Genomic DNA, 23014 nt, shown 5'->3' with positions numbered 1-23014 from the left:
TCCACCACTTAACACAGCTCTCAATCCTGGTCTACACTGCAACAGAAGGTTGAATTAAGATACACAATTCCAGCTACGTTAATTATGTAGCTGGAGTCAATGTATCTTAAATCAAGTTTCTGCGCCATCCACAGGGTGAGAGGTTTTTCTCCTATCGGATTCCCTTACTCCTCCTGAGGAGTACGAGTACTGGCACTGATGGGGATGCCCTCTGAGTTTGATTTAGCTGGTCTTCACTAGATCTGCTAAATCGAATCCATGAAGATCAACCACAGTGGTATTGATCTTCCGCATAGAGAAGACATGGCCTCAGTGATTTCTGACACTAGGCTGGAGCCTCACGGCTTGCGCAGGCTGGGCAGTATCTTTCAGCAGAGACACTGTCCCATAAGCAGGTCTAAGGCTTAGCACTGAACCCGGTTATCAATGATTTCAGCTCTGCTGATCCATAACAAAAGACTTGGAGTCTTAATCAGCTCTGTCCTTAAATAGTGGAGAGAGGGATGCTCAAATGGTGTATAGGCCCCAGGCAAAAACACCTATTCACACATGGGCGATGAGTGAACCTAGGGCTGGGGGAGGCAAGACTCCAGCCCCACTCCTGCTGCCCAAAACCCTGCCCCTGGTGTCCAGGACCCCATAGGAACCTAGCACCCCCCTACTGAAGGGTTTGGCCCCCCCCGCTCCAGTGGGTAGTGCGCAGCTGGAGCACAGGAGGGAAGGGCAGGCAGCTCTGGCCCCAGCTTTCCCTGGCCATGATGGGAGCATGGGGAGGACAAGCAGTGTGCAGCCCTAACCTGCCCTGGAGCATGGAGAGGGCACCCCTGGCCTTGGAGGGTATGCTGTGAGTGGGCCCCCAGCCCCAGAGTGCAGGCGGTGCCCAGCCTTCCCAGCCCCAGGAGGGTTGGCAGAACAGCCTCAGCCTTGGAGGAGACAATCTGAAAGTGGTGGGGACAGGCGGGGGGAATGTGAATGGGGCCAGACGGGCACTTTGGGAAGGCATTGCCTTCCCCTGCCTCTTATACCCACCGCCCATGTCTTTGCACTTTCTCATATCCATGGGGCTCTAGCATTCCTACCTTCTGCTTAGCAAGTGAAGTTCAGTTCAATCCAGGCAGCTACAGTCCTGCTGCCTTTTATTCACGCAACAAGGATGACACTTAATTACCCCTGAGCCCCATAACAAAGTGAATTGCAATCCAACACAAGCCAAAAGTGATCCTTTGGGCAAAGCAGCTCCAGTCTGCTGCACAAGCAGGCAGAGTGGGCGTGTCTACACAAACAAGGATGCTTCCTGAAAGATCCCCCTACTACCCAAGCATCACTAGATGTCAGGGGAGAGCTCATCTTACAAAGCTAGGAAAGAAAGGCATAATAAAACCAAGTGGCTGGAAGTTGAAGCTAGACAAATTCAGGATGAAAAGAGGCACAGTGAGGATAATTACCTACTAGAACCTACCAAGGGTTGCAGGAAGTTCTCCATTGCTACGGACTGGAATTAATAAGTAAAATTTTAACAGCGATAAAATATTGGAGCAATTTACCAAGGGTCATGATGTGTCCTCCATCCCTGACAATTGATCCATCTTAAATGTTTTTTTCAAAAGATCTGCTCTTGGGATTATTTTGGGGGAGTTCCATGGAGTGTGTAGCCCAGGAGGTGAGACTAAAATGATTACAATGTCCTTTCTGACCTGGGAATCTATGAAATCTGTAAATCAAGAATGCATGTCTTTCTAAGGCCTGGTCTACATTAAAGGGGAACATTGACTAAAGATATGCAACTCCAGCTATGTTAATTACGTAGCTGGAGTCAACCTACCTTAAATTGTGTTTCTGGGCTGGAGGTTGATGGAAACAAACACTCAGGTCAGCTTCCCTTGCTCCTTGTGAGGAGCAGGACTACTGGCACCAACAGGGGCACCTTCTCAATTCAAATTAGTGGGTCTTCACTAGACCTGCTTATTTGAACCACGGAAGCTCTACTGCTGCTGTGTTGAACTTTAGCATAGTATAGACATGGCCTAAGAGTATGGGAGTATTGGGAGTATTGTGTCCAGTTCTGTGCCTCCCGCTGCAGAAAGGATGTGAATGCATTGGAGAGGGTACAGCGAAGGGAAACCAAAATGATTAGGGGGTTGGAGCACATGACCTACAAAGAGAGGCTGAAGGATTTGGGCTTATTTAGTCTGCAGAAGAGAAGAGTGAGGGGGGATTTGATAGCAGCCTTCAACTTCCTGAAGGGAGGTTCCAAAGAGGATGGAGAGAGGCTGTTCTCAGTAATGACAGATGGCAGAACAATGAGAAATTGTCTTAAGTTACAGCATGGGAGGTCTAGGTTGGATATTAGGAAAAGCTATTTCACTAGGAGGGTGGTGAAGCACTGGAATGAGTTACCTAGGGAAGTGGTGGAATCTCCATCCCTAGAGGTTTTTCATTCCCAACTTGACAAAGCCCTGGCTGGGATGATTTAGTTAAGGTTGGTCTTGCTATGGGCAGGGGGCTGGACTCAATGACCTCCTGAGGTCTCTTCCAGCCCTAGGATTCTATGATTCTAAGAGATATATTTTAGCTTAAGCAGATATTAACAGCTTGCTGCATGAATTAGTGGATACAATTCTATAGCCTGTGCTATGCAGGTCAGACTAGACATTCATTATGATTCTTTTGGCCTTAAAATTTATGATTCATGAAGATCCAGAGCAAATGGTATTTTCTCTCTCCAGTCACTTGAATTACCAGAAGGGATGCATTTTATACAGTAAAGGATATCCGCAGCTGTGTGAATGATACATTCAGGTAAGTTTCCCCATGCTTAGGCCACCAGTGGTGGAAGTGGTTTTTGTTATGCAGATATCTGTCCAGTGGCATGGAGGCTGAGACAGAAACACAGTTCACATTGCTAAATCAACAGACACACCTGACTGCAACAACCTCCTGTCTCTGCTGACTCGGACTGTTTTCAATCTTGGAAAGTGTAGGTGGAATTGAAGACTATAATTCACTGCCAATTCCCTAATCTATCCTGAGCATTTTTTACATTAAATTCTAAATTGTTTTAGGAGAAAGTCTTTTTATTGTCATTTATAAAATCATGCTCAGCTTCTTGCATTGCTGTTCGTTGTAACTGTGTATTACAGCTGATCCCCAAAAGGCAGATCTTATTTTACCAGGTCATAAATATTGCCCAAAAGAAATAAAAAAGCCAATGGAAAATGTGGGCAACAGAATGATTTGTTTGATGGGGGGGGGGAACCCAGATGTTGGTAGAAAAATCATGAAATGCAATAGAACAAATTTTAAAATATAAAAGAAGAATGAACCAAATTATAGAAATACAGACATAAAAAGGTAAGGAAAAACACCACTTTCTTTTGGGAAATAAGAAAGCCAAATATTCATGTTTCTAGGTCAACAGGTTTGAAGGGGGGGGAAACGTGGGTTTGATATTTTGTAACCTCAACTACAAAGGAATCACTGAGGGTATATAAATAAAAGACAGCTGAGCTGAGGTTTCATATCACTTACACCCTTCCGTAAGACAGTCAGAGTCTGTCTAGTACCTTAACTAACACTCAGCTAAGTCAATGTTTTGGCGGTAAAGAGCTATGTTTATACTAAAATTCTTAAATCACCTGGATGGCCATAGAAACAGGAAGTAAAATGGCAAAGCCCCGAGGGAGAAATCCTGGGTTTAAATATTCATTAAAATGTGTGAAAGGGAAGGAGAGTTCCTGCCTGGGAAAACCACAAATCTGTCTCAAAGTCTACAAGTGAATGAATAATCCATGGCACATGTATGAGTGGTTAAAAGCATGGACCCAGCTATAATTGGCCCTATTGATGCTAGTCTGATTAGTTAGTTTTGGCTTCAGTGCTTGTCATATCCATTCTGAGTTCACAGAAAAAATAATCACACTACATTGAAGAACATCTTAGATCAGCCTTGGGATCTCAGAGGAGAAATAGCAAACACAGATCTTAAAGATGCAGTAGCTGGTTGGATTTCTTAATCTTTGCTTTATGTCACTAATACCTTGTTATCCGGAGATAAAAAAGAGGAACCCTGGTGAGAATGTAAAAGGACTTGCTACTTTTCAATATATCTGCTGCTTAAAAAAAAAAAAAAGAGCTGCTGTGAAAAAAAAAGAGAAGTAACATTTAACACTGCATTAATGGTCATGTCCTGAGTCCAGAGTTTTAAATATTTATATTAAAACATTGATCTAAAAGTGGTTTATAAAATTTCTAAATGAAACAGAAAACAGCCAATTTGGTTGTGATGGCTCTGGATGAAAGGTCACCTACAGCTGATTATCAGGAAAACTTTCTAACAATAGCTATGTCTACACTATGGGGCTTTATCGGTAAAAGGTACGCAAATTGTGCTCTGCAATTTGTGTACCTTTTACCGATAGTTCTTTTGGAAGAGGCTTTTCTGAAATTTGTCCCATCTACACTTGGCCAAATTTCAGAAAAAAACCCTCTTTCGGAAGAGCTCGTCTTCCTCATGGGCGGAGGAAGACAGGGCTTCCGAAAGAGCATGCCTGCTCTTCTGCAAAAATAAGCAGAAGAGTAGATGTGTTCCCTGGACAAACCTTGTAGGTATTCCAGAAAAACCCTGTAGTCTAGACATAGCCAATGAGAGCTATCAAAATCTGGAATCAAAGAGGTAGCAGGTAGCCTTTTAAGTCTGTTTCAGGAAAAACAACAAGGAGGCCCCGTGGCACTTTAAAGACCAACACATTTTTTAAAGTATCAGAGCATAAGCTAAATGTGAAATATCTCCCACAAGGAAGTAGTGGAAGCCTCATTGTGTTGGACATTTAGAACTAGACTGGATAAGGCACTAGCAAATGTAAATGGAATAGATATAGGAAAGAGGAGTCTTTAAATGAAAGACATTATTATTTTTATATATACATGATTCTTTATAAAACTAAGGATAAGACAACATTTAAGCTCAATGAATGAAATTCTGGCTCCATTGACATCCATGGGAGTTTTGCTGTTGACTTCAGTGTGGCCAGGTTTCACCCACTGTGTCTCCAAGAGGTACATGTTATCACCACCACTGGATCATGGAGCAACTACCAAAAAAGAGTAATAACTTGCTTCTCCATGCCAGTAATCACCACAGCAAAGGAAATCAGCCAACTCCAACCCACGCCAAAGAATGTGGGCAAAATATGTCCGCACACAAATGATTCCTAGGACTGCCTGGCATTTCAGATATTCTGATCACACAGCATCTTTATTCATTTTATTAATGGAGCATTAAGGAAACATGGCAATACACTAGGGCTCCAAAAAGAAAACAACAAAAAAATGTCCAACAACTCAATGGTAATCAGTGTTCCTTATTAGCTAGTCGCTTGCGTGGCCGCTCTGAAGAAATTGAAATGTGGCCCAGCTGATTAACAGATCGCCCGCAGCTAGGTTTTATATTTCTGTTGGTGATGCACATTCACACATGCCTTGATGCACATAAGAATTATTCTGCACGTGGATGGAAAAGACTAGAGGGAACATGGATGCTAATATTGTGGCTAAATGAAAGAAAAGGAATAGCAGCTTTGGAATTGGTCACTGCTCACATGAGAGATTCCCATGGCTCAGGGAGAGGCACAATCCAACCATGGGCTGGACCCGGCCTACCAAGCCTTTTGATCCTGCCCATGGCCTACCCCGCTGAGATCCTAAGGCAGGCTCTCTGCCTGCTGCATCCTGAGGCTGCTCAAAACAACTAGCGGCTCTTTCTAGGCGCTGTGCATCCCTGGCCGGGGAGGGTAGAGTTTGTGCACTGCCCTGGCCCCCAGTCTAATCATTGAAGCGCCCATTGGCCAGAACTGGAACCAAAACTGACCAATGGGAGCAGCGAAGATTGGCCTGGGGACAGGGGCAGTGCACTAAGTTCCCCCCGCCCCCATCAGGGATGCATGGCACAGAGCAGTACATAAAGGAAACCTCCAGCTATTTTGTGAAGCCTGGGGCCCTGCCTCAGGGTCCCTGTTAGACTGCTGGCTGGCAGCTCCCAGCCAGAGCTTTCTTTTGTTACCTCACCCCCTCCTACTCTCCAACTCTTTGCCCTAGATCACCACCCCAACCTTCTGTACCCTCCTGCTGTTCTAGGTCACAATTCCCTCCAAAATCCTGTACCTCCTACTACATCCTTCCCCCAGGCCAGAATGCACTCCTGGACCACACACCCCAATTCCCTGCCCCGGTCACAACCACCTCCTTCACCCGGACTCCCTCTCAGACCCCACACCTTGTCCTGCACACCAGATCCCTACCCCAAGTGAGAAGCAAAAAAACAAAAACCAAATCCTTACTGACATGGCTCCCGACTGAGGAGAATGACACTCCCCACATTCCACTCGCACACCAGAGCCCAGTGGGGCCCAGGCCAATAGATTTTGTGTCCTTCAGCCCTGCTGGGGAGGGGAACCTTGAGATTCGGGGGCTGGATTCAGGCAAGCTGGGGCCTTGGGTTTAGATTATTAACAAAACAGGTGTGAATTGATGAGAGCCACACTACATAGTTCTGTTCATGGGTTTGCATTGGTGTGCATAAGTGTGATATGATGTCAGATTGCGAATGGTAGCTGTGATATGTGATTATCTACCATGTTAGGAAGAATTGCTTGAATGGGTCATCCATGCTTTCTGAGATTGTGAATTTGTTAGGAGTTTTTATGTAGGAATTACAGAACATAAATTTGCATGCAGCATATTACACTTGTGTTTGAGTTAGGGCTATCCCTTGATTGTATGAAAATATTTGGGCCGCAGGCAGTGAAAGAGAGAGAGAGAGAGAATCGGGTGCTTATTTTCGTTGCTCTTCACAGTTTGCATTGCTGGATTATGTAGATTAACAGTTTTAACTCAAAGTTCGTTGTGTGGGAATTTCCCATTTATGTGCCAATGTGTTCAAATAATCAGCTATTGAAGTTGACATGTATGTGGATAAGTGTAAAGTAATGCACATCAGGAAAAATAACCCCAACTATACGTACAGTAAGATGGGGGGCTAATTTGGCTATGACAAATCAGGAAAGAGATCTTGGAGTTATCGTGGATAGTTCTCTGAAAACTTCCATACAGTGTGCAGCAGCGGTCAAAAAGGCAAATAGGATGCTAGGAATTATTAAGAAAGGGATAGAAAATAAGACAGAATATCTTACTGCCCCTGTATAAAACTATGGTACACCCACATCTTGAATACTGTGTACAGATGTGGTCTCCTCACCTCAAAAAAGATATTTTGGCTTTGGAAAGGGTTCAGAAAAGGGCAACTAAAATGATTAGGGGTTTGGAACGGGTCCCATATGAAGAGAGGTTAAAGCGACTGGGACTTTTCAGTTTAGAAAAGAGGAGACTGAGGGGGGATATGATAGAGGTATATAAAATCATGAGTGGTGTGGAGAGGGCGGATAAAGAAAAGTTATTTATTAGTTCCCATAATAGAAGAACTAGAGGACACCAAATGAAATTAATGGGTAGCAGGTTTAAAACTAATAAAAGAAAGTTCTTCTTCACACAGCGTGTAGTCAACCTGTGGAACATCTTGCCAGAGGAGGCTGTGAAGGCTAGGACTATTACAGAGTTTAAAGAGAAGCTAGATAATTTCATGGAGGTCAGGGGATAGAAATGGTGTCTCTGGCCTCTGTTCGTCAGAGGCTAGAGAAGGATGGCAGGAGACAAATCACTTGATCATTGTCTTCGGTCCTCCCTCTCTGGGGCACCTGGTGCTGGCCACTGTCGGCAGACAGACTACTGGGCTAGATGGACCTTTGGTCTGACCCAGTACGGCTGTTCTTATTATGCCTGGCAGATCCCCCATGTCAACCACACTCCTACTCATTGCCTGATTACCTTTTTAAATCTGTTGTCCATACAGTTCTATAGATCCCTGTCTTCTCCATGCCTCAGTTTTTCCCAGGCTTCTTCACTCCCTGCCACATAATAAACTCACCAACCCCCTCTCCTTCCTGCCAACATGGCCCTCTTTCCCTATCCCAGTCAGCTGTTAAATATGATCAAACATCCATATTTATTATGTAGCCCATTTGTAAGTACCCCTGTAGTCAGATCTGACTGCTAATACAATGAAACATTTCAAACTAAATGCCATTGGAAAGCAGGGGTACATGGTAGGGTGGAAAGAACATATTGACCAAACTGTGGAAGGCCACCGGGACAATCAGAGGGAGGAGACAAGGGCAAGGACACGGGAGGCTCCTGAATGGGAGAAACAGGATTTAGGGGAGAGGGGTTTTCTCCACAGCACTGTTGCCTTGGCTCCTAGGTGTTGAGGTTTAGAGATTACGGTTGTTAAGGTAGAGGAATGCAATGAAATGTGAGACAAACAGACAAAGAGAGTATTTTAAAATGTTTCCTTGGCAAACATTAGTCAAGATTTATCTTTAAAGACTTCATGGAATAGTCAGAGGTCCCTGGAAGAGTTACTGTGCCAAATGTGGAGCCTACCTCCAATGACCAGAATCTGACAGCGGACTGAATACTGTTTAAGGTGAAATCTTACTAGATATTTTAGAAGTGTGCATCTGTCTGCAGGTCCGTTTATCTGTGAGTCTGTTTGTTAAAGAATTCCTGTTAAATAGTATGAGCTAAGATCACCAAATTTGGTAGGCAGCCTCCTCTTATAGCTTAAAGCAAGGTCAGGGTTTGGTTATGCCAGGATAATGGGATGTGCCTGAAATTCAGTTGTTTCTCATAAGATGGAAAGGGAGGGGTCTGGTAGGAGGGAGTTATACTGCAAAATGACCACAGGGGGGCAACAAGGGGCCAGAGATGAGGACCAGGACAGCTATAACCCCATTGGGCCAGTAGGGGGCAAGAATGGTGAAAGGGACAGCCATCTACTATATATTTCAGACAATCTGAGTGTCTGTTTGTCTGTGTGTCTGTCTATCCCCCAGCTAGGGGACATGCACCCCTCCCCCAGTTGTGTCCACAGGAGCTGCAGCGGCCATGGACAGGCACTTTTCACTTGGCCCCAACGTGCTGCTGTGAGAGAGGGCTGGGGCTGTCCTGTTTCCTCAGGGCAGCCTGCATATTGAACAACTCATCCCCAGCCCAACCCCAAAACAATTATTTAAGTGAAGAAAAACAAAAACTCATTTGGGTTAAGAACCAAAGCAATGCTGGATAAATCGTCTACTTTCAATATAATCTTAACTAAGGGGTATTACCATTGTCTACATAATTGCTACAAACAGCATTACACAACAATATCTCAGAGCCCAATTCAGCTCCTTTTGAACTCAATGGCAGAAAGTCTTTCTCTTCAGCTGGAGTTGGATCAAAACAGGTCTTATTTGCTCCCAAAATCTGTAGAAGAAACCTGTGCACTACCTCCCAATAATCACAATCTGGCCCAGTTTGCAAAACAAAAGACACTTCCCCTGGGAGATACCATTTTAAAAATCATATGTAACTTGTTGATTCCTTGACTTGTGCTGTGGAATTTTTCTTGTTATTATGGCTTGCCCAACAAGCTTTTCATGACAGTTATGAAACAATATGTTGCTTCCCAAGAGAGAGAATCTGAAGAATGTAGAAAGAGATTTGAGTGTCTCAGTCAAATTTGCTCTAGAATTGTGGTTTTCAAACTTGTTTTTCTCATGACCCAGTTGAAGAAAATTGTTGATCATAGAATCATAGAATACTAGGACTGGAAGGGACCTCGAGAGGTCATCAAGTCCAGTCCCCTGCCCTCATGGCAGGACAAAATACTGACTAGACCATCCCTGATAAACATTTATCTAACCGTGTTGCCCACGGCCCAACATAATTTGACAAGAGTGTGGGCTCTGGGGTGGGGCTGAGGATGAGCTCTGGGGTATAGAGGAGGGAGCTCTGGCTTTGGAGGTGTCAGGGTATGGCAGGAAGGGATTTTGCTTGAGCGGCTCCCAGTCAGCAGTGCAGCAGGGGCACTAAGGGAAGCTTCCTGCCTCTCCTGGCACTGCAGACCATGCTGTGCCCCAGAAGCAACCAGCAGTAGGTTCCCTGCCAATGGGAATGCGGAGCTAGTGCTCAGGGCAGGGGCAGTGTGTGGAGCTCTGTGCCTCTCTCCCACCACCACCTACGAGCTGGGCCTGTTGCCGTCCACTTCTGGGGTGCAGCACAATCTATGGTGCCAGGATAGGCAAGTAGCTGCCTTAGCACCCCCACAGGTCACCTGACCCCACTGCAGCAAGGAGACCTAGTGCCCGACATTCCACAACCCAGTACTAGGGCCGTGTCCAGACTCAGGGGTTCTTTCGAAAAAAGTAGCCTTTTTTCGAAAGAACTTCCCCTGCGTCCAGACTCAAGCCGCGTTCTTTCGAAATTATTTCGAAAGAACGCGGCTTTTCTTTCGATGGTGATAAACCTCAATTTACGAGGAAGAACGCCTTCTTTCGAAAGTTCCTCTTTCGAAAGAAAGCGTTCTTCAATGTAAAGAGGCCATCTTCGAAAGAGAGCATCCAGACTCGCTGGGTGCTCTCTTTCAAAAAAGCAGATTTCTCTTTCGAAAGATCCGCCTGCAGTCTAGACGCGATCTTTCGAAAGAGCCTCTTTCGAAAGAAGCCTGCAGTCTAGACATAGCCTAGGTGGTAACCCGTAGTTTGAAATCCACTAATCTAGAATGGGATGTGGGGGAGTAATTCTCATTTCTGACAGGCTTTCTGGTCTTCCCTGGGGATCAGCAAAGGCACAGGGATCTGCCCACCTGGAACCAGCGGGGAGCAAGGCACCTTCTATGCATTTTATCTTCACGGGGCAGCTAGGGTGGCAGCATCCCCATTGGACAGATGGGGGGAGCTGTGGCGCTGGGGCGCAGATCCCCAAAGGCAGGTGTCCGCCTTGTGGAAGTAAAGCCCCGAATGACCCCTTAAAGCAGGGAGAATAAGCGACTGGCTTAAACCCCAGAGAGAAGCCCAGCCAAAGAGGGTTGGCATCCCAGATCTGCCTCCCAGCCACAAGGCATCTCCCTTAAGGCCGCTTCTCCTCCTTCTCGCTCCCTTTCCTCTCCTCTCCCCTCGGGTCTCACAACTCCCAGGGAGAAACCGGCCGGGAGCTCCATCTCCACCCCGCCCCGCAAGTAGCGCGCAGGGGCAGGCGATTTTGAAACGTCCGCTGTGCGCCTGCGCTCCCGCTGCTGCCCGGAGCCCTAGCGAGGCTGGTCCCAGGCTGGGCGCAGCGGCCGGGCGACCGCTGCCCCTCCCTCGCTCCCCGTGGGACTCCAATTGGACGCCGCCTGCTTGATTGGTGGGGCTCTGTCCCCAGTCACCAATAAGCGGGTTCATCGCGCAGGGATCCTGTTTCACGCCGTGCAGCCGCTTTTGCCTCGGGAAGCCAAAGTGTCCGGCGGGGATTGTGCGCTCACCCATCCATCATGCTGCACATGCTGCCGCTGCTGCTAGCCCTGCTGAGCCTGGGGAGGCAGCTCAGCCCATGCCTCGCCTGTCAGCTGCCCTCCGACTGGAGACCCTTGAGTGAAAGCTGCCGGGCTGAGCTGGCAGAGATCATCGTGTACGCCAAGGTCCTGGCCCTCCACCAGGAGATGTACAGTATGTACAACTACCTGCCCTGGCAATATGAAGCCAGCGAGGGGGGGCTCTTTTACTCGGCTGAGATCGAGATGCTGTGTGACCAGGCGTGGGGAAGCATGCTGGAAGTTCCTGCAGGCTCTAGGCTTAATCTCACTGGACTGGGTTACTTCTCCTGTCACTCCCACACAGTCATGCAGGATTACTCTTACTTCTTCTTTCTCAGGTGAGTAAAAAGGTGTGATCCAGGCCCTGCTTGTAAATGAGAGCGAGAACACTCCTCTTTGGTAAATGCTCTCCGAACACTTCAGCTGAATCTCTAGAGCTTTTCAGAACCAAACAAAAGTTACTTTGGTAAGTTTTCTGTATCTAAAATACAGAGGGAGCCACCAGAAATGACTTAGATTGTATAGCAAGTGAATAAAAAAGCCAACGTGTCCTGTTGTTTAACTAAATCATGGATGAGCCTGGTACATTTCTGTTAGCAATGCTATTACCCAGCTGCAGAGGATGTAGGAGAGCAAAGTTACTTTGGAGAGTGAAGTTTCATACTCCTTGTTCTTCAGGCAGGTACAGATTCACCTAGCAGAGAAGACAGGAGCGAATGTGACACTTTTCAAAGGAGAATACTTTTATTGTGATTTTAATTGGAAGGAATGGTGCCTAACTAGTGCTTTCCTGTACTCCAGAAAGTAGAAACAAACATGTTCAACTTTGAAATCTTGGGTGTGTAATATATAAATGATTGTATGACCTCAACAAAAATAAAACTATGCATTTTCCTATAGCATGTTGCTGCAAAGGATTGTGTGTTTATAGTTGTTGTGGTTTAGATCTTACATTTCAGTGTTTGATATTTACACCATTCTGTAAATTTTAATCTGTCAGTTTCTTTGATCTGAAGTACCAGATAACTGGCTTGTTGAAGTATGAAGGCAGTAAATGCACCAGTATATCAATAGACAGTGTGGAAACTTGACTCTGAGAATGTTTTCAACCACCAAACTGATGTGTTCCAGGAGGATAGGGCCATCAATGGCTATTAGCCAAGATGGTAAGGGACACAACTCCATCCTCTGGGTGTTCTCAAACCTCTGACTACCAGAAGCTAGGGCTACATGATAGGATAGTTCACTCAATAGGTTGCCCTGTTCTGTTCATTCCTTCTGAAGCATCTAGCACTGGCCACTGATGGAAAACAGGATAATGGGCTAAGTGGACCATCGGTCTCGTCTAACACAGTTTGGTTCTTATGTTCCAGTTTAGAATTGAGCAAGTTATTGTTTTTTTTCCAACTTGAGACAGAAGGTGTAAAGTTCTTCAAGGATTTTAGGCAATGACTAGGATGTAAATCAGGTTCTTATTTGAAAGCTAATCTCAGTTAAAGTGATTTCCTCCCCACCTCCCTCTCAAGATCTGTTTTGGAAGCCTGCAGATAAAATATTAAATGACGAAGCACCACTTTCTAAAGAAAAATAAACATCCCAGCAGATGGCATTTGTTCCCATCTTGTTGCTCATTTGTGCTCAGCGATTTGTGGTATTAACTTCTTACGGTGATCTTGCTCATTTATAAACCATGGCAAAGTCTTTCATGACCAAAAAGAAATAGTGTTTCAAACAATTTGTCATGTCCTGTGCAACAAATTTATTTTGAGTTTCTATTTAATTGCAGCTGTGTTCAGCTCAGCCTGACTTTATTTCTGTGAGACCAAAGTAGGTACTTTAGATTCTGGTCAGTTTTATAGGCTGGATAGATGCCAGTGTCTATTCTCTCAAAAGTTTGGCGTATGGGTTTAGCACTGATCCCTAAGTATTTACTCAGAAGATTTTTCTTTGCTCTTCTGGGTATCAAGCCAGCCAAATCCTCATTTTAAGCACGTTAAAGGAATAAGAGACTATAATGTGGAAATAAAGCCATCACAGGAAATCTTTAAATCCAAAAATACTTGTGAAATTCACTCAGTAATTTGTATAGAAAAATTTAGTGATTCTCACACCAGGATAGTGGTGACAGAGAAGCAAATCAAAACATGTTTTAATGGTATCTGCTAATATCTCTGAAAGCTAATTTGGTATAAGTTATTAATGGATTATTTTAAGTTGCACCCATCCAGCTCTGTGGACACATGGAAAGAAGTGAAAGACTAAAGAATAGAAAAAATCAAATGACACCCAAAGTGTAGGACCCTCTCAATTATGCTTCCTGTCTTTCAATGAGCCCTTGGTGGATGGACCTCTGTGCCCATGCAGAACTCTATTAACATCTGTGTGGTTGTAGGGGCCTACCTATGTGGAACTCATTGCAGGATTGGAGCCTATTGGGCAGAACTACAACTAGCGTACATTGCTGTTATGATAGTGTCATGAACCAATAGCTGTTTACACTCTCTATGAATATACACCTCAGATTCTCCCACTATCCAGTACAGCCTGTCAGGCAATAGTCCTGGTCTGGGTGAGAAACACAACATAGATGGGGAACAGTACCCATGATCTGATATTACATAAGCACTATCTGATTTTTATTTCAGAATGGATGAGAATTATAACCTTCTTCCTCACGGGGTAAATTTCCAGGATGCAATATTTCCAGACACGCAGGAGAACAGAAGGATGTTTTCCAGTCTCTTCCAGTTTTCCAATTGCTCCCAGGCGCAACATGTCATAACTTTCTCCAGTGACTGGGATATTCAGGAGGACAACAGGGTAAGCCTCAGTGGGTAGGTGTATTCCCACATCACTTGCAAACCCAAGTGCCTGGAATGTACAGCAGTTACAATTGACAGTACTTTTCGGCTAGATCATGGGTTCCCAAACTGGTGGGCGTGAAGAAATTCCAGAGGGTTGGGGGGCGCAAGGCGACCCAGCCCCCGCCCCCCATCAAGTTTTTCTGCCATGGTCAGTTCCTTTTTTGGGGGAGAGGGGCATGAGGGTTTTTCAAAAATAAAAAAGGGTGGCGTGATGCTGAAAAATTGTGCTAGACGGTCATGTAATGTTTTAACATTGTATTGTGACAAGCCAACTCTCTGCTCTGGTCTTATCTGAAATGCTTAGGGGCATGAGCTCGAATTTTCCAAGTGGTATATTGTTTGAACCAGTGTTTTCTATCTCATGAAGTTTCTTATCTCACCCTTTCTGGCACTAAATCTATGCTGTTAATTGGGCCACCCTACTCGTTTTTAGTAAGCATAGTCCCTGATGAAGAGATCACTGGTGGCTGTGTCTACAGTGGCTTTTGTTTTGGCCTTTGTGGAGAGTGGGGGACATGTATTACTTTCCGGTTTAAAAATAAACGGGGAATACTTTGTTAGCAGTTTTGGTGGTTATTTCCAGAACAAAAATTTTTTGATTATGTTTTTTTGTGCCAGTGCTGATAGTTTTATGAAGTTGGTGGTTTCCCCCAAGAGCTATGAGAATTGTATGTGTCTCTCTAGCTTAGGAATGTCTAGACATTTGTCATTGGTTGCAACTTCGTCCCTGTTGATTCATGCTAAGTCTACAAAGCAGTTCTGTTACATGTAGCAAAAGTAGCTCTATTGCCTTGTTCTGGAGAATGATGGTAGAAGCTCAGTAGCCAATTGAAGGACTTCTATTTACAAACTGGCTCACGGCCAGCATAGGACGTTTTAGCTTCTGGTTTTCCAGCTGGCCAGTGATGCAAAATAATCAGAACATTGCTCAGATAAGAGAGCAGTCACCATCAGGTAAACTGTCTGAGGGCTTAGCTGCTTAACTCATATTTTCAGTTGTGTTTGGAGTGGACCATTGAAATCAGATGGTTTTTAAGAGGGTGAGGAAGGTTTAGCCTACAAACAGACCCTGTAGTTATAGAAATAAAAGGACAGCAGAGAGAACAGGCTTAGAGTTACGGCCAAGGGCTGGGAATCAGGGTACTAGACCCAAACCTGCCTCTGTTTCTCCATCAGTAAAATGTGGGGATATGGAAAGGTTACAAAACTCGTTGAGATTTGCCATGCAGAGGTGTAAATCCACCCACATTGGGAAAGGCTGGCTGGTCTTCTGCTCTAGATTAGAGGCGTAAGATTGAACAGGTAGGGGATAGCTTGTGTCTTCAGCCTGCTGATTGACTATCCTCAGAGTCTGAGACTTTTTGCAGGCACAGTATTGATTTAGGCCCAATTCTACAGTTAATGGAGAGGGAGGTTTAACTGAATTTTCAATCCTCCAAAGACTTTGGCAGAGTAGCACTTGAATATGCCAGCAGAGAATCTGGCCCATTCATTTCCATGGAAATCACAAGACAAAATCCCCAAAGGCCACGTGGGGAAACAGAGAAACAAATGGATCAAAGGTACATTTCAGCTGTTGTGCTCTGAGACCCTTTGCAGCTCTGTGCAGCTTCCAGGGTGGAATAATAGCTGCTTGCACAACAGGTTTGGACTGAGATTTTTAGCCACACTGCAGGAATAAATTCTGTCCAATTAACAGGCATATAACAAATTCTGTCCAAATAACAATACAAGCATCTACACAGCAATTCTGTTATTTCAAAATAATTTAAAAATAACAAACAACTTATTTTAAAATCTGTAAACCTCATTCCACGAGTAATAATGCTTATTCTGAAAGAGCTATTTCAGAATAGCAGTCGTAGGGACACTCCACTGCTGCTATTTCAAAATAGCTCCTCCCCAGTGCCTCCTGGGGCTCTAAATCGAGGTAACATGTCCACATTAGGGAAGCCTGCCTCGGACTAATTTTGAGGTTCCCTGTAGTGTACACATGCTATTTCGAAATAAGCATGCTCTGTAGACTTATCCTTAGGGTAGGGAAGCAGTTTCCAAACTCTGCTGAAGGCCCTTCATTCTTTGTTTCCCATTCCTTAAATAGCTGGGAAACCTTTGTTCAGTTCTCCCACGCCTCTGGAAGAGTACAGAATTCAAGATGGATTCCAGTATCAGGTGGCATTATTACATGTCTGTGTAGGACCAACCATAGTTTCGTTTTGTTTTTCCTCTAAGCCCATTCACAAATTATTGTCTTGACCATCAGGCCATTAAGTTCCTTAAGCATCACTAATGGCTTTCACTAGAAGACCTAGAATTAACAAACAGGTATACACTTCATACTTCTAACTTCACAAACAAGAATGATACATGCATATAAATATAATACTTTAAACCCTTGCCATTGGCAGTGGATGCGTTCCTGCATTCATTGTGAATGGCAAAACTTGCATATACTAGGATCTGCAGCTTCCAGCCTCCTCGGTGAGCTCTTCGTGGCTCCCAGCCCCTGCTGCCCCTTTAGGCTGGGATAGGAGACCCATGAGTATGCTCAACCTCAAATAGCGATGTTATGAATTGCAAGAGTCTCCTGTATACACATTCAGGGGATTATAGGCTCTTGAAATATAGGGTGTGTCTACACTGCACCGTTATTTTGAGATAACTAGCATTATTTCAAAATAACAATGCGAGTATCTACACAGCCATTCTGTTATTTTGAAATAATTTTTAAATAATGGATGGCTTATTCTGAAATCTGTAAACATCATTCTACAAGGAAAATGCCTATTCTGAAATAGCTATTTTGAAATAAGGCGTCTATTGACGTTCCACTGCTGCTATTTCAAAATAGAACCTCATCAGAGCCATTCTAAGTTATTCCTCCCTCTGGAACTCTAAATTGAGATAGCACGTCTACATTAGGGAAGCCTGCCTTGGACTAATTTTGAGGCTTCCTTGCAGTGTAGATGTGCTATTTCAAATAATTATTCCGGAATAGTTTATTTCAAAATAAACGTGCAGTGTAGACATAGCCTATATAAATTACTTGCCTGGTTTTGCATAAAGCATATTTGACATATGGATACCCATATTCAAAATCATATTTCCATAAAAATATTGGGGTGAAGTCTCACAGATGCAACTTATGTGGCCGAAGTGTGAGAAAACCCATCCCGAGTGATGTAACTTACACTGACTTAATGCAGTAACCACTGCACTGTTGGCAGGTGACAAGCTTCTGCGTTTCGTTGAAGTGGTCAGCAGGAGAGTGCACTCCCATTTACATAGCGGCTGTGTTTACACTGGGTCACTTATTCCGGAAAATCAGCCGCTTTTCTGGAATAAGCTGCGAGCTGTCTACACTGGCCCTTGAATTTCCGGAAAAGCAACGATGCTCTACTGTACAAAATCAGCCGCTATTCCAGAAAAACGATTCTGCTCCCGCTCGGGCATAAGTCCTTATTCCGGAATACTGTTCCGGAAAAGGGCCAGTGTAGACAGCCCAGTAGTCTTTTCCGGAAAAAAGCCCCGATCGCGAAAATGACGCTCGGGGCTCTTTTCCGGAAAAGTGTGTCTACATTGGCCACGGACGCTTTTCCGGAAAAAGGGCTTTTCTGGAAAAGCAGCCTGCCAATGTAGACGCTCCTTTTCCAGAAATACTTATACGAAAACTATTCTGTTTTAAGCATTTCCGGAAATTCATGCCAGTGTAGACACAGCCAGCATGTCTTCACCAGATACACTTCATCTATGCCCCTGCATCAATGGCTGCAGCACCAAAAGCCTTTAGTGTCCTCCTCCCTTCTTCCCTGTATCAGACAACTGCAATACCTCAAATTTCCCCATTGTTCTTTCCCACTTCTCTCAGTTGTATTATCCTATCAAAATCCAAACTATTTCCATATCCAAATTCAGCTGAGCAGCTCTGTGCTTTCTTTTAAACTGAAAGGTGCTATATGTACTAAGTTCCCATCACAGTAAACGAGCAAGTGTTCAGTGGATATTCCTCCTTCAAAAGTAAAAAAAAAACTATTAAAGGGGCTCTTGGAGGGAGGCAAGTGGGAATGTGGAGGCAAAATTGAATACCCAGTTACTCTACAAGTTCCCACTGGAAATTCATGCTTTGCTGCTTTTGTCAGTGAAGAGAGGGAGGCTTGAAGTGGTGTAATAAAGAACAGTGGAGTGGGCAGCAATTGTCTTCTGCTACTCAGCAAGTGTGCTGAGCATGAGTTCATTATGACTAATACAAGGTTTAGGAAAGCAGACAAATACAAAACTACTGTTGAGGAAGTACCAAAAGCTATCAAACAAATGAAGTCAGGTAAATCACCTGGCCAAGACGGCATGCCAGCCTCGTGCAACGAAGTTTACAGGATCGGTCGAAAAAGGCTTTGCTTGTCAACCGATCGCTGCCTAGACTGCTGCTTTTTGCCAGCAAAGTGCCATGTTGGCAAAAAGCGGGGGCCATTTTTATTCAAATGAATGATATTTAAATCCCTGCTTCATTTGCAATTGCGATGTGCCTTATCTACATCCCTCTGTCGGCAGAGGGGTGTAGTTTAGACACACCCTAGGAGGGTGAACTGGAGAGCAAGAAAGTGCTATGGAAGGGGTGGGTAAGTAGCTCTGGGGTCTTGGAGGTGTCTTATAGCAGGTGTCGGGGACTCACGTAGGCAGTTGCTACTACAGGGCCCTAGGCTGTAACCCAGAGTAGAAGGTGGGTCTGGGTTCCCCCAACACCCACCTCCCCATTTCCAGTTGGGGAAATGGACTGTGGAGTTTATTCTCAATTTTTTCCATATGTTGGCCAATGTTGAGAAGAGTTCAACAAAAACAAACTAACGACCTAGGCATGGTGCCTGTGGAAGAAAACATTGTCCTCACTCTGCGTTTGTAAGCAACAAGTAGCCAGAGGCAGTTTTATTACGAGCTGCAGCAAGGGAAAAACTGGTTCGGGGGGGGGGAAGCCCCCCCCCTCCGAGGCAGATCTTCGAATACAAGCAATTATGAAGCAGTTTATATACTTCCATTAGATATAATAACAATAACAATTAGTCTCCTTCCCATTACAAACACCAATGACTTACAGTTATTTTTGTTCCACCCAGATGCTCCTTATCTCAAGGTCCCTGCCAGAGTCCGCATTCTATTCTTATCTCCGTAGGGAGGGGAGAGGCAAACGCAGCATCTAATTACAGATCTCGCGTTGTCAGGCCACAGACTTAGCCTGACTCTTGCTCTCTTGTTAACAAGACCAAGATGGCTGCACACAAATTCCTTTATTCCCTTTTCCTGCCTCCACAAATTGTGGGCTGCTGTCAGCCTCTAAGGCAAACAAATCTGCCAGAAAGTGCAGGACCCCCCGAGTTTACATAAGAGCTCTGTCACAATATAATATTATATATATATTTTTAAACAGTCCATAGATGGAAAAAATATATTAAAACTGGGGATAGTTAACAAGGAGCAATGCTTATGATATTTAATATGAAATTAAATAAAAAGAAAATCAACACTACCATTGGAATACATGTATCACCATCCTCTTAACAACTCAAGTTAGTAAATACACCAAAATACATATTATCCACACATAGCTCAGCTTTAAGATGCTAAACAAATCTGAGTCAACTAGATATAGTCATGCTCTCGTAACAAATACAATATTTACTGACACCGGAAAGGAGAGTGAAAGGCATTCACTCAGGCTTATACAGTTTCTCTTGGGGATGTTTAGGATCCATGTTATACAAGAACAAGTGAAACAGAGACTTGTAAAAACAGATGAGTTATTTTGGTTGAAATTTTCACCTTTTGTGTGTCATCAACTCAGAGTAGAAGCCCCAGAACAAATTAATACATAGCTTCTGGGTTTGTAGACAGATGCATATTTCAAAGAGCTTGCAAATAAGGTTTCATCCTACAAACAACAAGCATCACACCTAGTACTTGCTACTTCTGACTCATAAGACCCAGAACTCTACAACATACCAAAGATCAGGCCTTAATGCAATACAATTTACCACATACTAATTAGTAACACAGGATTTTAAAAAAATCATTAAGATTAAAGTTTTAGATATCTGCAACACTCAAAAAAATTCTATTAGAATCTTTTTCTTCCTTACCTTCAGCCATTAACACCTATGTAAACTTTATTTGAAATGGGTGTGAAATATGGACCATTTACCGCAGATACATTAAGCCAGTGGTCCCAACCTTTCGTGGCTGCCGGGCACCCGGGGGCCGCTCACACGCCGCACTTCCAGGGGTGGGGCACGCATGCACCATGCATGCGCCACGCACCTGGGGGCGGAGCCGCCCACGCGCCACACGACCGGGGCCGGCACCGCACATGTGCTGTGTGCTTGGGGCAGGGGCCGCCCACGCACCCCAGGGCCAGCACCGTGCATGTGCCGCGTGCTGGGGGCAGGGCCAGCCCCGATGTTTCGGCAGGCACACACAAATGCCCCAGCAGGGACCATGGCGCCCACGGGCACCGCGCTGGGGACCACTGCATTAACCAATTTGAAACACTGGACATGCACCTTCTTTGCTCTGTTCTGAAAGTTTGCTGGCAAGACTAAGTGTCAAAATTAAGCTGCATTCCTAACCCCACCTTCCCCTGTCCAGGACTGAAAGGAGGAAAACAAACACCCGAGAGACCACCCCACTACTGAACAGCTACTGCCTGAGGACAGCCCCTCAACTCCTGGTTGTGCAAGTGGGGCTGTGACAGCAGAACTGCAGTCACAGGGCGGCTGATACCCGATCCCTGCAGGCACAAGGAGTGTTGTAGGGCAGGTTGTACCAGCTGTAACAGATGGATATTTTTTCTCATCAATTTCAGTGCTAGCTGAAATCTACGTTTACTGACCCATAGATTTAAATGGAATCCTGCCAAGCCTGCCTTTGTGACATCTGTTCACAATCTTGCTCCTTGCAGCTTGGCTTGTTCAGCCATGAGCGAAGACACAAGATGCTGTGACGTCCTTGTCAGATAGGGCGGAGAGCCATAAAGTCCCGCCTCAGGGCATTTCTTCTCAAATCTCTGAGATGAATGTCAGGGCGGGAGGTGAGTTTGGACAAGAACAGTGTGTGGGGATGGGGCTGGAGTGAGCGAGGAAACCACCTGTTTATGGTCTCAGATTTATCTCTTGTTGGGAGCCTTCTGAAATCCTAGAGTTGACTCTGGCCCTTTCTCTTACTTTGGATAGGTCTTGGGAGTGAACACTGAGGCAGACTTTAAAAGCTGTGAAAGAACATACAGTTGCACTGCCTATTTATGTCAACATTTACCTGATTTGCCATGTCTGTCTGGTGTTTGCAAATATAAGGCAGATGCACCAGTTGCCAGACTGCAAATCTGAATGCACATTTTTGGAAAATCTGACTCTTTGCCACTGACACAAAGCTCACTCCTAATGACTTGAGAGATGCCTTATCCTGAGTATATTTGAGTTGGGCACTTGGTGGAGGATCTGAGCTTTCATTGTGGATTGTTGTTAAACATCTTCTATGCCACTGTGTAGGTTTGAAGGGAGCTGTACACGGCATCCTTGCACAGAAGCCTTCATAACCGTATATTCAGTACATACATCTGATTAAACCTTTAGGAACACATTGCTGTTTTCCCTTTTCACAGCTGTGCAGAATTTATATAAAAAATGTATTTCTTTAACTGGACCTCACTCCTCTGCATAACGTAAGTTACTTTGCGAAACTGACCAAGTAAACTTTAGAATTAGCCTACCAGCATCTGATTGGGCAAATGTATTAGTATTATGGAAGTCAATGCCAGACTTGTGCTGCAGGCCACAACTGTGACAGTTTCACGCATGTGACTGTAGGAGGACATAGGAGACAAAAATGCATGTAGGAGGGGACTTCTGAAAAGAGGCACAGGAAATTGAAGCATAGCCTGCCATTTGCACTATGTGAAAAACAATTTTTTTCTTAGAAACCACTTTGGCAAGTAGTAGAGAAAACCCACTGTAAAGAGCCCACATTTGGGTATATCTGGTTGGGGATGAAGCACAGACCTTCTTACATGTGGGCCTGTTGCTGTTATTGGAAGCAAAATATTTTGGGATAATTGAAGGTCATGTGTTACCCATGGTTTTTCAGATAGCCCTTGTATTCTCAGAACGTCACACAAGTGGCTGCACTTGGCACCAGGAAGAGCTGCAGTAAGTCAGGCTGTCTTTTCCATAGCATGTTGCATTTTGTTTCCAAGTTCATTGTTTTGTTTTGAGTAATTGGGCTTTGACTTCCACCCCTCCCAAAGACCACTCCCCTGAGTGATGTTTGGGGATCTTCTGCTAGGTTCCAATTTTCTGCTGCCTTCTCTCATACCAAATTTCCTCAAAGTTGCTCATCAAACCCCTCACTCCAGTAAGGGCTCATAGCCAGCACTTTGGCTGGATTTATAAGAAGTTGCTATATTTTTCTCCACTCTGCCATGGGATCACATAGCCCTATTGTAACTCCAGAACTGATGTAGGCAGAAATAATATCTGTGGAAGTGCTGCGGTTTTCCCTTCTAGTTATAATTTTAAGTGATTCTTAGAATCAGTCCTTTTGCCTTCCCCCTGCAAGTCTAGAATATTGGCCAAGGAAAAGGAATCTTGCAATCACTACAACTTCTTTTTATTTTAATGGGACAGCAGCATGCAAAAAATTAAAAAGTAATGCAACCCTCAGT

The 23014-nt window shown here is 44.5% G+C and overlaps 1 protein-coding gene across 2 annotated transcripts in view; it reads left to right on the top strand.

Moving 5' to 3' along the window:
- Positions 1–11051: 11051 nt before the first annotated feature.
- CCDC3 (coiled-coil domain containing 3) overlaps positions 11052–23014 on the top strand; it is a 71940-nt gene continuing 59977 nt past the window's right edge. The window contains exons 1-2 of one of the 2 annotated variants that reach the window (XM_025181666.2): positions 11052–11784; positions 14092–14266. In XM_025181666.2, the coding sequence (XP_025037451.2) occupies positions 11405–11784; positions 14092–14266 (555 nt within the window). In that variant the 5' untranslated portion in view covers positions 11052–11404. The remainder of the gene's footprint in view (positions 11785–14091; positions 14267–23014) is intronic. The other variant, XM_006117099.4, reaches the window with a different exon arrangement.

The sequence above is a fragment of the Pelodiscus sinensis genome, chromosome 1 (assembly GCF_049634645.1).
Source record: "Pelodiscus sinensis isolate JC-2024 chromosome 1, ASM4963464v1, whole genome shotgun sequence".
Classification (NCBI taxonomy): Eukaryota; Metazoa; Chordata; order Testudines; family Trionychidae; genus Pelodiscus; species Pelodiscus sinensis.
The sequence above is the reverse complement of the archived record's forward strand: the minus strand, read 5'-3'. Positions and strand labels throughout refer to the sequence as shown.